The sequence below is a fragment of the Carassius auratus genome, unplaced genomic scaffold (genome assembly GCF_003368295.1).
Source record: "Carassius auratus strain Wakin unplaced genomic scaffold, ASM336829v1 scaf_tig00001155, whole genome shotgun sequence".
NCBI lineage: Eukaryota > Metazoa > Chordata > Actinopteri > Cypriniformes > Cyprinidae > Carassius > Carassius auratus.
Window position 1 is genome coordinate 955,729 of NW_020523344.1, and position 14,272 is coordinate 970,000.

The window sequence follows — 14,272 nt, forward strand, 5'->3', positions numbered from 1 at the left end:
GACTAAAACTCGGAGTTCTACAGTGACATATCATGAGAAATGTAGTTTTCCTATATTCAAATTAGATTGTAGTCCCACTTTTTTAAATAAATAAGTAAAATGGCAATTGAATGTTGATTTTGTAGCAGAAATGAGTCGAACCAAACAAATCAAAGAGTCTATCAGAGCTGTGTGCATTGAAACGAGAACTCCTCAGGAAGTCATAAATCAGTTCTAGTGCCACAAGAACCAAGCAAGATAACCAACCAACCAACTTGTTCACACAACAGCTTTCAACATTAACACCAATAGAACAATTATTAACAATTTTAATTCGAAGAAGAGATTGTCAGATTTATTGTTTGTGATTGAAATGCAACGCTGGAAATCACATGAAAACCCAGGAGATCAAGTTAAATACTTGCACTGACTTCCCCCCAGCCAGCAGAACCAGACTGAAATTCCTAAGGGGGAAGGGCTTTAAACCTTTGTCTTCACAGAAAAGTCCCTTTGCCAGAGAATGGCAAAGAAACTGCTTTTTATACATTATATATGGACCAGAATGAACCCAAAAAGACTTATAAATGAATCGTTCCATTGCTTAACTCCATATTCATTTATGTGTAACCCACACATTTGACTATCATGTATAATCACTTATTGTGTATGTCTTTTGATAACTATAGGATACATAGTCATGTCTAGTATTGATATAATCGAATTTTCTTGCTTGATGTTGTCCTGACAATCATTTATTTGTAAAATATATCATAATCATGTTATAGGAATCATGTCCAAAATTAGACCCTGTGAGGCAAGAACCACATGCTTGGTAAGATAAACAAATGATTTATGACCCCAGACCCAAGACCATATCTGATTGGTCAAGGCAACATTTGAGGGGTGGCCAACAAGGAAGTTTAAATACTTTGGACCCCATGAAATTTTGCTTTTAGTTCTAGCATTGCTTGTGCTATCAGTCATGCCTTGCTTTTAGTCTGCTTTTAGTTCCAGCCTTGCTCGTGCTATCAGTCATGCTATTAGTCATGCCTGCTCTTAGCTTTTAGCTTGTAGCTTTGCTACCTAGCTTTAGCTTGTAGCATCTAGCCATGCGGTTAGTCATCATTGTTCTTTGAGCGCGGTTCCAGCGTGCCTGCCTGCTGCTACTATGCCACAATGAGAAGGAACACAACCTAGTCTCGTCAAACTTTATTTCTTTTCTTTTCCGTTTGAGAGTTTCGTGTTCTGAGTTAAGTTTTGTAACGTCGACCTCGTCTGCGCGTTTGAACTCCAACCAGCCACACAACTCCAGCTTCAGCCAACGCCCAAGCACGGGCTTCCCAAGACGTCACTTCAGCCAACTGAACTTCCAGCCAATCAGCGACACCGGGAAACCCCTTTCAACTGGAGTCCCTTTCACAGCAAATGAAGGCAACGTATTCCCAGATATTTGTTGTGCTGGTGTATCTAATATAATTTTAACCCCATTGAGGAACTCAATGCGAGCGCTAATTACGTGATTGATGGTTGTTCATGTCTATGCAATTTAACGTATTGCTGTAAACTTGGAATTCCATATTTCCATTCTCTTAAACTCATCTTTCCCTAACTTTCGACCTTCCTGCAACTTGTGTGAATGTGTGTGTGCGTGCGTTTATGTGTTAGATTAGTTTATATGTCTTAGATTTATCTAATAAAGCTTTATTCATATTCAAAAGAGAAGTATCTTGTGTTTTGTGCTTACAAGTTAATGTCTTAAACTGCCGATCTTGTTACTGTGCTAATTAATAGTGTTTTCACTATAGTTTGGATATTAGTATCCAGCGCAGATTTGATGTTAAACGGCTAGTTCACTGAACCGCAGGCGCGTCTCCGTGAACAGCCGTGAAACAGTGATTCTGTTCAAATTCCCTTTAAAATCTTAAATGATTCCCTTTGAGCTAAATTGACCTGATTCCCTTACAATTTATTTTGTAACCATTTAAACATTACTTTTGTAATGTTCAGCATGTATTGTAGTAGTATTATCTTGTAAATGCAATCTCTAAAAGGCGGCTGCATATAGGAAAAACCTAACCCTAAAAAAATTCTAACAAAAGGTTTCTCAGCTGTTTTTGTAAGTATTAGGTGTCCTTAATAACATACTAAAAGTTTACCAATGTTTGACCACTATAAAGGTGTAATTTTCAAGATGGTGTCCAAGATGGGCAGGGAGCCCTTAAAATATCCTAACCCCTTCATTTTTTGACTTGGTGTCTAACCCTATGTTCTGAGTCTATGAATCCATTGGACTTGTCTAAATTGCACTGACATGATTACTAACTTACGGAATACATGATTTTGTGAGAATACTGTATGGTTTTATCATTTTTTGGGGCAAAACAGAGATGTAAACAATTTAGCCTGTCATGTAACTCCTACTCAGTACATGGTGTTTTGCTAAAACACAAACTTTACATTAAATGTAAAAGTTATTGCACCCAAAAGTAACTTAAATTAGAGTTTTATAACTTTGATCAGAAACAACCCTGAATTAGCCCGAACAGAGGCCCGTGTGTGACACATCTAAAATGGGCACTCATTTCAATTTGAATAAGGTAATACATATGTAATGCATCCTCTATAGATGTTTTTGAGTAAAAATGTGGCATTATACAAAACCCAACAAAACTAAATACACAAATTTCAGCAATTCAGAAGATGGTGGAAGAGAATACAGACTTGTGATATTGCTTGACTCATTGTAATGTTGTTGGCAGCACAGTGTATACCATTTTGCTCAAACAAAATTCATCCTTGACTACTTAAAAAAACTAAAATTTAATTAAAAAAGTAAACTTTTGTATATTCTAGATTCATTGCACACAAACAGAAATATTTCAAGATATTTTTGTTTTGATTCTGTTTATTACGACTTACAGCTTAGGAAAATAAAAAAATCAGTAGGTCTATCTCAAAAAATGTGAATATTCCATTTTGAGCTTGATTAGTTTTATTAATTATGTGTATATAAATACTGGGTACCTCCTGGGCTAGTTCAGAACATGCAACCACAATTATGGGAACGACTAATGACTTCACAGTTGTCCAGAAGACAATCATCAACACCCTCCACAAGGAAGGTAAGCCCCAGAAGGTCATTGCTGAAAGGGCTGGCTATTCACAGAGTGCTGTATCAAAATATATTTATAGAAAGTTGACTGGAAGGAAAAAGTGGGGTAGGAAAAGGTGCACAGGCAACAGAGATGACTTCAGCCTTGGGAAGATTGTCAGGAAAAGCCAATTCAAGAACTTGGGAGACCTTCACAAAGAGTGGACTGAAGCCTGAGTCAGTGTATCAAGAGTCATCATGCTCAGACATCTTCAAGAAAAGGGTGAAAAAGTCACATTCCTAGAACCAAGCCACTCCTGAACCATTAAAAACATCTGAAGCATTTCACCTGGGGTAAGGAGGAAAAGAATTTGACTGTTGCACAGTGGTCCACAGTCCTCTTTTCAGATGAAAGTAAATTTTGCATTTCATTTGGAAATCAAGGTCTGTAGGAAGACTGGAGAGGCACAGAATCCAAAGTCCAGAGTGACATTTCTGAAGTCAGAGATGATTTGGGTGCTGTGGCATCTGCTGGTGTTGCTCCATTGTGTTTTATCAAGTCCAGAGTCAATGCTGCCATCTACCAGGAGATTTTGGAGCATATTATGCTTCCATCTGCTGACAAGCTTTATGGAGATGCTGATTTAATTTTGCAGCAGGAATTTAGCACCTACCCACAGTGCAAAAACCACTTTCAATTGGTTTGCTGACCATGATATTACTGTGCTTGATTGTCCTGCCAACATGCCTGACCTGAACCTCACAGAGAATCTATGGGGTATTGTGAAGAGGAAGATAAGTAACATCAGAAAAACAATAGAAGCTGAAGGCCACTATCAAAGCAACCTGCAGTGCCAAAGGCAGTAATTGCAAAAGGAGCCCCAACCAAGTATTGAGTGCATAATTAAACCTACTTTGGAGATCTTGAACATTTCTGTTTTGTAAATCTTTTTTTTTTTTGAGATACTGAAGCTGTAAGTCGTAACCATCAGAACTCTAACAAAAAACTCTTTAAATATTTCAGTTTGGTTGCAATGAATCTTTAATATATAAAAGTTAGCTTTTTTAAATTAAATTACAAAAAAAAAAGAACTTTTCCATGATATTAATATTTTTTTTACATGTACCTGTACTTAAGGGAAATTTTACTTATTTTTCCCATAAATATGCTTGTAACCAATTGCTTTAATATACAATTGGACTTGTAATCACTTTTCTATAGTGGATATATGCTAATTAGAATATTACATACATGGCCAAAACATATAACAGGCACCAATATTTCTGGTCTAGGAGGAATGCAAAGGAGTAATGGTCATTTTAAGGACCTGGCGACTGCCATTTTGAAAAAGGGGCCTTTCTTGGAGTCAAACTTTGGTAAACTTTTAGTTTGTTTTTAAGTACATTTGATACTACTGTAAACCATTGAGAAACATTTTGCTAGAGTTTTTTGGGGGTCAAGACATATTTGCAGCTGACTATAATACAATTTGTAATATGAATCTAATTTATATTTTGTCAGTCACTACATAGAAGTAAATACTCAAATGTGTTGAATTTCTTTTATGATATTAATTTTTGAATATGGTATACTTAATGTTAAATGTTTAACTGAAGTATGTCATTAGTGGAAATAAAAATAGACATTAATTCTAATGTCAATGAAGATATATATATATATATATATATATATATATATATATATATATATATATATATATGTATTTGTGTGTATGTGTGTGTGTGTGTATAAAGTGAATGTTTTTAATGGGGTGTCAGTGAAAGCATACACAACTCATGTCTTGAAATGATCAATTTATTGCAGATGTCAGTAAGGTCAGTGCATAATTTTATTTGATCTACAAACAGGAATCAAAATATGACTCAATCTCAGTTGATTGGTGCATTAAATATGTGATTGATGTGATCTAAAGAACAATGTTTACTACACATTCTTTACATCGCAATAGACAAACTGAATCCTCACTTGACATGTCATTTGTCACCTTTAAAGACTCATTTCATTTACATTTCTGAACAAAACTGATTAATGATGCAAAGCTGTAACTGACCTGGAGAAGAAAAAAAAAGATCTTAAAACTCCTCTCCCTCCTCTTCTCCTTCTCCCTCGACTGAATCTACACCCACCTCCTCATAATCTTTCTCCAGAGCTGCCATGTCTTCTCTAGCCTCGGAGAACTCTCCCTCCTCCATACCTTCACCTACATACCAGTGCACAAAGGCACGTTTAGCGTACATCAGATCGAACTTATGATCAAGTCTGGCCCAAGCCTCTGCAATAGCAGTGGTGTTGCTTAGCATGCACACAGCTCGCTGCACCTTAGCCAAATCCCCACCAGGTACAACGGTAGGGGGCTGGTAGTTGATACCAACCTTGAAACCAGTTGGACACCAGTCCACAAACTGAATGCTGCGCTTGGTCTTTATGGTGGCAATAGCAGCATTTACATCTTTAGGAACAACATCACCACGGTACAACAGACAGCAAGCCATGTACTTGCCGTGACGTGGGTCACATTTGACCATCTGATTAGACGGCTCAAAGCAAGCATTAGTGATCTCAGCCACTGAGAGCTGCTCATGGTAAGCTTTCTCAGCAGAGATCACAGGAGCGTAAGTTGCTAAAGGAAAATGGATACGTGGGTACGGCACCAAGTTTGTCTGAAACTCAGTTAAGTCTACATTCAAGGCGCCATCAAACCGTAGGGAGGCAGTAATGGAGGACACAATCTGGCTGATCAACCTGTTAAGGTTGGTGTATGTGGGACGCTCGATATCGAGGTTTCTACGGCAGATGTCATAGATGGCCTCATTGTCGACCATGAAAGCACAATCTGAGTGCTCGAGGGTGGTGTGGGTGGTAAGAATGGAGTTGTAGGGCTCCACCACAGCAGTAGACACCTGTGGAGCTGGGTAGATGGAGAACTCAAGCTTGGACTTCTTTCCATAATCAACAGAAAGGCGCTCCATCAGTAAAGAGGTGAAACCAGAACCAGTTCCTCCTCCAAAACTGTGGAACACTAAGAAGCCCTGGAGTCCAGTGCACTGGTCAGCCTATGAGGGGGGTGGAAAGAAACCCTTATCAAGTCTATCATATTTAATATTGAGTTTAAACCTAACAAATGTTGAATGAAAACAGGCTGACTGCGATTACAAGGATGTCTTACCAGTTTGCGAATCCTGTCAAGAACCAGATCAATGATTTCTTTGCCAATAGTGTAATGGCCACGAGCGTAGTTGTTAGCTGCATCCTCCTTTCCGGTGATCAGCTGCTCAGGGTGGAAAAGCTGACGGTAAGTTCCGGTGCGAACCTCATCTGAACCACAAAAAAACAGTTTGGAGAGAATGAAGTCTTTGAAACTCCTGGACTAACTATAAGAGAAGCTAATCAAGCAATTACTAACCAATCACAGTGGGCTCCAGATCTACAAACACGGCCCTGGGAACATGCTTGCCAGCTCCTGTCTCACTGAAAAAAGTGTTGAAGGAGTCATCCCCTCCACCAATGGTCTTATCACTGGGCATCTGTCCATCCGGCTGAATCCCATGCTCAAGGCAGTAAAGTTCCCAGCAGGCATTGCCAATCTGGACACCGGCTTGACCCACATGAATGGAAATACACTCACGCTGTTGTGGGAAAGGGAAATAATTGACTCTGTCATAAACATTTATCCTGACAATTAGGATAATTAACAGTATTGAGACACAACAAAGCTTTATCAAATGAAATTTTATAATGATATATTTGATTACATGACATTGAATTCAAAGTAAAATTTTGACTTACTACGTGACTATAAGATAGAAATGTACATGCTTTGCAAATATTAATTGGGTGTTGTAATAAATTTGACATAAAATGCAATTCTATTCTTTAGATGATTAAATATGGCCAAATAGAGAGGCAAGAGCAACCATAGATGCCACCTGCCTCCTCCTCTCCTATTTGACAAGCTCAAGCTCCACCCAGCTGTTCCCTATTTCTTGCCTGGCAACAAGGGTTTACTTAGAACTACAAGCCATTTTACAAATTGCAGCACAGTGTTTCAATCTACAGTCTATGCAATATAAATTCAAGACATAGCAGGGTTTATTATTCTGCGTTTAAACATCATTTCTTTGCTGATGGGAATAACTGAGGTTGTTTAAAACACTGTTACACTCAGAAGAATACTGTTTCTAGTAGGCTACAGCATATGTTTCCTGGGTTTAGCTGGTCAGATTAGATTATTTATTTAGAGTAGTGCATTTAATGAGATTATGGCTCTCTGCATATGCTGCAGTGTGCGCTCACTGCTGCGTCTTTATGTTTAAATTTCACAAAACAATAAACGATTCCTATTTGCAAGGATAGTTCTAAACAAAACTAAACGTCTTTAGTCCACACATATATAAATACATGTCCTTGTGAATTAAACCTCGGTTACCTAACAATCAATGGATCTGACCGTCTGAAGGTCTAATATATTTATGACGTAGCCTTTCTGGCCACAGTTTTGTATTATAGACTATATTGTATAGGTGTTTTAATAATGAAGCCAAATAATCATCTTCGCTTCGACGTAAAATAGTATCACTGGACATCTTAAGGATTGAGTCGCGCCAAATGAATACTGAAAACTGAAAAAATCATATGCTACTAATAAACAGTAAATCAGCATCTAACAGACGAAAAGCGGTCATACATCCCGCTCCAAATTAGCATAGAGTCTACAATATTCACTAGAATATTCATCAGGAATGTATACAGCAGATGCAGTTTATTAAAGTGATGGCACAGGTGCAGTGCTCCGCAGACTGCCTCATCTAGAGCTACTATCCAATAATTATAATGTAGAGACACAATATTTAGCATATGCTTTCTTTAAAATAATATAGCCTAAAATGTAATAATATAGATAGTCAGCTACTCACCATTTTTGTATACTTTGGAATAATCTGGAAACAATACTTTGCTGTACTGCGTTACTGTTGTCGACGGCGAAGAGTCGATGTAGTAACTGCGCGCGATCCTCGAGTCGAGCCGCTTTTATACGCGACAGAGCGTCAGGATAATGTGACCTTCTACAACACTTGTTTCATTCAGGCTTTTTTCGTGCCATTGATTTATGAATAATCTCTGGGGGTAATTTGTAATAATTATCACTTTATATTCATCCCAGCGCATTTATATATATTATATTACTATATACTACGTTTACATACTAGCCTATGTATACTATGCTATACTTTAAAAATGAAATAAAACCGCTATAGCTATGACACTGAGTCAGTCAGTTCGGTCAGTTCGAGTTCTCTTTCAAAGTCAGAAAGATTTATTTTGCATTCTTTTTGAACAGTTTATTGGTGGGCTGCAGTATTGTGACGTCATCTACTGCAGCAGAGTCTCAGACGGGCGGTGGCCCTGGCGCGTTTAGATTGGCCCTACCAATATTGTCTAGACAGTTTATTAGGTTTTAAAACACATTGTGTTTGCATGGATCAGATGCGGCTGCATCAAAGCATTTAAAACCCGTCTACTTTTATTCATGTGTAACGATCGGTCTGTTCTGAATGTGTAATAAAAACTATGTTAAGTAGGTTTATTGAAATTTTCGGTCAAAACAACACGTATGGCATAAAATAAAAAAAAATCATTTTTAATTATTTTTATTATGCATGTTTAATTCAGTCTAATACAATTACACGAAAGCCTCTTTGCATGATGTGTGTAATCTATCTTAGTTTCTGTGCATGCAGAATTATGTTTGGAGTGTTTTCAGAAGATGTATTTTGTTGTTCATAAGCTGAACCACTCCCTCCTGCAGCTTGCTCTGTCATAGCGGCATCTCCTTCTTCTCTGCAGTGAGATCAGCACATATCAGCGTCTGCAGCAGCTGGGAACAACGACAAAATGGTAAGTGAATACTTTAATTTGTCTGTTAATTTTCTGCATTATAATGTTCATCTTTAATCAGAGGGTTTGCACAGTTCTTGTAATTTATTTTTGGTCTTCATTGTTAGAAGAGGAGTCAGAGAAGCATGAGCTGTCTATTATTCATGAGACAACATTTCTGGTTTGAGAGCCTAAAAGGCTACAGCTATAGCTAAACAGCTATGTTAAATAAATAAAAAATAAACAATGAAATAAAAACTGGCTTAGCTTTTTTGAAATACATAACGGTGTTTGCACATTGCTGGATAATTATGCATCTTTTATTTTAATACAGTTATTAGTTTCATATTACAGCTTATAAAGTTTTTCTAACAACATGTTTTGTTGGTAAATGAATATAAATTTGTATTCAATGTGTTGTGTAATCAAATATATCCTTTGAGAATTACATTTTATAAAGCGTCATTGTGTCTCAGTACTGGTAAGCTAATTATCATATTCAGGATTAATGTTTATGACTGACTCATTTATTTCCCTTTCCCACAACAGCGTGAGTGTATTTCCATTCATGTGGGTCAAGCCGGTGTCCAGATTGGCAATGCCTGCTGGGAACTATACTGCCTTGAGCATGGGATTCAGCCGGATGGACAGATGCCCAGTGATAAGACCATTGGTGGAGGGGATGACTCCTTCAACACTTTTTTCAGTGAGACAGGAGCTGGCAAGCATGTTCCCAGGGCCGTGTTTGTAGATCTGGAGCCCACTGTGATTGGTTAGTAATTTCTTGATTAGCCTTCTCTTATAGTTAGTCCAGGAGTTCAAAGATTTCATTCTCTCCAAACTCTTTTTTTTTTGTGGTTCAGATGAGGTTCGCACCGGAACTTACCGTCAGCTTTTCCACCCTGAGCAGCTGATCACCGGAAAGGAGGATGCAGCTAACAACTACGCTCGTGGCCATTACACTATTGGCAAAGAAATCATTGATCTGGTTCTTGACAGGATTCGCAAACTGGTAAGACATCCTTGTAATCGCAGTCAGCCTGTTTTCATTCAACATTTGTTTAGGTTTAAACTCAATATTAAATATGATAGACTTGATAACGGTTTCTTTCCACCCTCCTCATAGGCTGACCAGTGCACTGGACTCCAGGGCTTCTTAGTGTTCCACAGTTTTGGAGGAGGAACTGGTTCTGGTTTCACCTCTTTACTGATGGAGCGCCTTTCTGTTGATTATGGAAAGAAGTCCAAGCTTGAGTTCTCCATCTACCCAGCTCCACAGGTGTCTACTGCTGTGGTGGAGCCCTACAACTCCATTCTTACCACCCACACCACCCTCGAGCACTCAGATTGTGCTTTCATGGTCGACAATGAGGCCATCTATGACATCTGCCGTAGAAATCTCGATATCGAGCGTCCCACATACACCAACCTTAACAGGCTGATAGGTCAGATTGTGTCCTCCATTACTGCCTCCCTACGGTTTGACGGCGCCTTGAATGTTGACTTAACTGAGTTTCAGACAAACTTGGTGCCGTACCCACGTATCCATTTTCCTTTAGCAACTTACGCTCCTGTGATCTCTGCTGAGAAAGCTTACCATGAGCAGCTCTCAGTGGCTGAGATCACTAATGCTTGCTTTGAGCCGTCTAATCAGATGGTCAAATGTGACCCACGTCACGGCAAGTACATGGCTTGCTGTCTGTTGTACCGTGGTGATGTTGTACCTAAAGATGTAAATGCTGCTATTGCCACCATAAAGACCAAGCGCAGCATTCAGTTTGTGGACTGGTGTCCAACTGGTTTCAAGGTTGGTATCAACTACCAGCCCCCTACCGTTGTACCTGGTGGGGATTTGGCTAAGGTGCAGCGAGCTGTGTGCATGCTAAGCAACACCACTGCTATTGCAGAGGCTTGGGCCAGACTTGATCATAAGTTCGATCTGATGTACGCTAAACGTGCCTTTGTGCACTGGTATGTAGGTGAAGGTATGGAGGAGGGAGAGTTCTCCGAGGCTAGAGAAGACATGGCAGCTCTGGAGAAAGATTATGAGGAGGTGGGTGTAGATTCAGTCGAGGGAGAAGGAGAAGAGGAGGGAGAGGAGTGTTAGATTTCCTTCACTGTCATGCTTTCTCCAGAATGAAAATGAATAGCAGGAAGCCTTTAGAATGAATCATTTCACAAGCAAATGTTCTGCCTACTTGGTTTTAGCTTGAATGTGTGTAATTTGCTGACAAATGTTCCAACGAAAGCTTATTGGGTATATTCTGTATGCTTTTTTTGTTTGCTCGTTTGTTTAAGGAACTTAATAAAAACCTTAAAATGAGCATTTGATCATTTTTTTTTTTATAAATTTAAGGGGACTTGAACAATTAACTCTCCTTTCGTTTTTCATTTCTTTTCTCTTTTTTTGTAGAAAATTTACTTTTTCAAACATCCTCCTGTTTTTCAGTTAGTCTTAACTAAATGACAATAGTAACATTTGGGAAATTCTGCATGTCAAGATTTTGTGAATGAAAAATGTTTCAGTTTCCAAGTCAAATCAAATAATGCAGGAGTTTATTATCTTTTTAAAAGCACAATTTTGACCAAAAATATGCTAACTGTATGAAGTCTCCTAAAAATGTATATAACTATTATTAATACTTCAATGAATTAATTGAAAATTATTTGTAATTTTAGGTATAATTTATGCTACTAAAGGTATTATAATGACTATTGATTATTATTATTTATTTATTTTGTACTTTTTATTCAAGTTATTGTGCAGGTATGTATATTGATTTATTGATTGATTTATGTGGTACTAATATGAAAGCACATCACAGAAAAAAATTTGACATTCTGCTACATTTGAAATATTAGAATATCATAAACCTTTCCGATCGTCACATAATCCATGCATATGTTAAATGTTTTTGTTCCTAACTTAAAGTATCTCACAGATTTGACTTAGAAACTCCAATTAAACTTGTCATGTAGTGACAATTTTTAAAACTATGTGAAGACAATGAAAGAAAGGTATTTAAAGGGTTCATGACATGAGAAATCTGCCTTGACCTTTGTACCATTAAAACATCCTGCAAGTTTCATAGCTTAAAATGTCCTCCTTATTTAAATACAGCCCTCATTTAATCAAGTGCCACAAATGTCTCATTTGGATCTGAGGGGCATATACTACCTCCAGAGCAAGGCATCAATGAATAGTCATCTTCTCACCATAGACCTCGCACGCTGGCATCCAGTCCCTAACGGCTGACTCTCATGAAAATGCATATAAACAGTACTCCAAATAAAAAAGAAAAATTGTGGTATTGATAATGGAAAAATGGACTTTGGAATTCTCAAAGAAACATTTGTTGAGAGATGAAGCGGTATTAGATCTGACTGCAGCTGCATCAGAAACCATAAGTAAATGATTTCATATTTTGATCATGGTGTCAAAATATGCAATAGCAAGGGGGCGGGGCATGGATACTATTTCCTATGCAATGACATTATCCAATGACAACAGTGCTTGATTACTGGCAAGCCTTAAAATACAAGCCCCTCAAAACAAGTGGTATTTGGCTTAGGGTCAGAATGAGGGTTGAAAATGACAATTTATCCACATTATTATTATTATTTTTTATTTATTTTTTGTGCATTTTTTTTATTTACTTAAAGTAACATTGAAATAATAATAATAATAATAATAATAAAAATCCATGTCAAGACCACTTTAAAAATCCCCATCTTTTAGCAATACTAACTGCATAAGAATCAATCACTACTTGCCTTGTTATATACAAAAATCCTTATTTTATTGATGCCAAGTATTTCTTTAGAAAATTTTCCTGCTTGTTATACTGTTTTAGTGATGACTTTATTGACAGAACAAAGGAAAAAAGTGGAAGCTGTGTATGAATTATTGTAGCACTACTGTATATGTGCTTCAGTCTGCAAAATAATTATTCATATCATTCTACATTAGTCAAGTCAAGTCACCTTTATTTATATAGCGCTTTAAACACAAAGGATTGAATCAAAGCAACTGAAGAATATTAATTAGCATAACAGTGTGTCAATAATGCAAAATGAGTTAAAGGAAGTTCATCATTGAATTCAGTGATGTCATCTCTGTTCAGTTAAATAGTGTCTGTGCATTTATTTGCAATCAAGTCAACGATATGACTGTAGATGAAGTGACCCCAACTAAGCAAGCCAGAGGCGACAGCGGCAAGGAACCGAAACTCCATCGGTGACAGAATGGAGAAAAAAACCTTGGGAGAAACCAGACTCAGTTGGGGGCCAGTTCTCCTCTGACCAGACGAAACCAGTAGTTCAATTCCAGGCTGCAGCAAAGTCAGATTGTGCAGAAGAATCATCTGTTTCCTGTGGTCATTATGTTTTGTAGAAAACATGTTGATTAACAAACATTAGGAAATATGTTATCTTATATTAAAAATATATTTAGAGGTTCAACAGTTTGTCTCTGGGGCACTACCCTCAAAGGGCCATCTTTGTACCTTATTTAACTCTAAAGTGTTTAATCTTAAGGGTACAAATTACTAATCATTATTGGTACTGTCTCAGTGACAAGTTTAGGATACAAGTATGAAATACTTGAATGAAACAAATCACTGTCTTAATGAGTGAGTCACTGAACTATTCATTAATGCTTGAGTTATTCAAAAAGATAGATGTTTGCACATAACATAAAGCACCAGAAAATTTCATCACAACAAAGAGCAACGTTTCATACAAGTCAGGTCTTTCTTAAACATTTTTTGACTGGTAGGTCTTCTTTATTTAGTTTTTCTGTCATGCACTTCAGCCCAATTTGGACCTAGTCTTGCCCTATGGTAAGTCTGGCTGTGAATGTGATGGCAAGTCCTGGGATCAGTGGATGTTTAGGAGATTCATTTGGATTTTTTTGCATTGAATTTAACTTCTACCATACACTGTCATATTTAAGATACATTCAGTCCCATTAATATTATAAAAATTTGCACATAAAGCTGTTGATGATCAGTGTTTTGAAGCAAGAATACATGCATCAAATGGAAGGTGTCAGAGTAGTGCCCAGGGTGGGTTTGGGAGGGAGCGACTGTAAGGATAAATGATAGATACATAAAGGAAGATGAGATCAGGGGCTCTGGAGACCAGGATAGGGCTGGGCTGGGTGGAGCTTAGATCAACTGACCAGCTTCATGTATAAAAGCCACAGTCTCACATCCTGTTGTGACTCAGCTTTAATCAAAACTACTAGAGACAAAACAGCCAGACGAAGAGGAAGATACAAAGAGGCATATCATTAAATAAAAGCT

General features: G+C 37.6%; 3 protein-coding genes across 3 annotated transcripts in view; 2 read left to right on the forward strand and 1 right to left on the reverse strand.

Annotated features, from left to right (window-relative positions):
• Positions 1 to 4,869: 4,869 nt before the first annotated feature.
• Positions 4,870 to 8,148, reverse strand: LOC113069256 (tubulin alpha-1B chain-like). The gene is made up of 4 exons (XM_026242288.1): positions 8,006 to 8,148; positions 6,496 to 6,718; positions 6,259 to 6,407; positions 4,870 to 6,145 (listed from the first exon to the last, which is right to left on the reverse strand). Exons 1-4 carry the CDS (start codon positions 8,006 to 8,008, stop codon positions 5,165 to 5,167), a joined length of 1,356 nt encoding a protein of 451 aa, XP_026098073.1. The 5' UTR covers positions 8,009 to 8,148; the 3' UTR covers positions 4,870 to 5,164.
• Positions 8,149 to 8,898: 750 nt separating this feature from the next.
• On the forward strand, positions 8,899 to 11,290 carry LOC113069257 (tubulin alpha-1A chain-like). The gene is made up of 4 exons (XM_026242289.1): positions 8,899 to 8,987; positions 9,516 to 9,738; positions 9,830 to 9,978; positions 10,093 to 11,290. The coding sequence occupies exons 1-4, from the start codon at positions 8,985 to 8,987 to the stop codon at positions 11,071 to 11,073; spliced, it is 1,356 nt and encodes a 451-aa protein (XP_026098074.1). The 5' UTR covers positions 8,899 to 8,984; the 3' UTR covers positions 11,074 to 11,290.
• A 2,874-nt stretch (positions 11,291 to 14,164) lies between these two features.
• The window catches only part of prph (peripherin), an 8,039-nt gene continuing 7,931 nt past the window's right edge, over positions 14,165 to 14,272 (forward strand). Inside the window, exon 1 of the mRNA XM_026242287.1 lies at positions 14,165 to 14,272. This exon is cut by the window's right edge and continues 519 nt beyond it. The gene's annotated coding sequence lies outside the window, so the exon portion shown is untranslated.

What these genes read in the sequence shown, in the direction of transcription:
- LOC113069256 (XM_026242288.1), bottom strand. An exon ending in TCTGGAGCCCACTGTGATTG is followed by an intron (nt 6,408 to 6,495) that starts GTTAGTAATTGC and finishes TTTGTGGTTCAG; the next exon opens with ATGAGGTTCGCACCGGAACT. An exon ending in TTGACAGGATTCGCAAACTG is followed by an intron (nt 6,146 to 6,258) that starts GTAAGACATCCT and finishes CCCCCCTCATAG; the next exon opens with GCTGACCAGTGCACTGGACT.
- LOC113069257 (XM_026242289.1), top strand. An exon ending in TCTGGAGCCCACTGTGATTG is followed by an intron (nt 9,739 to 9,829) that starts GTTAGTAATTTC and finishes TTTGTGGTTCAG; the next exon opens with ATGAGGTTCGCACCGGAACT. An exon ending in TTGACAGGATTCGCAAACTG is followed by an intron (nt 9,979 to 10,092) that starts GTAAGACATCCT and finishes CCCTCCTCATAG; the next exon opens with GCTGACCAGTGCACTGGACT.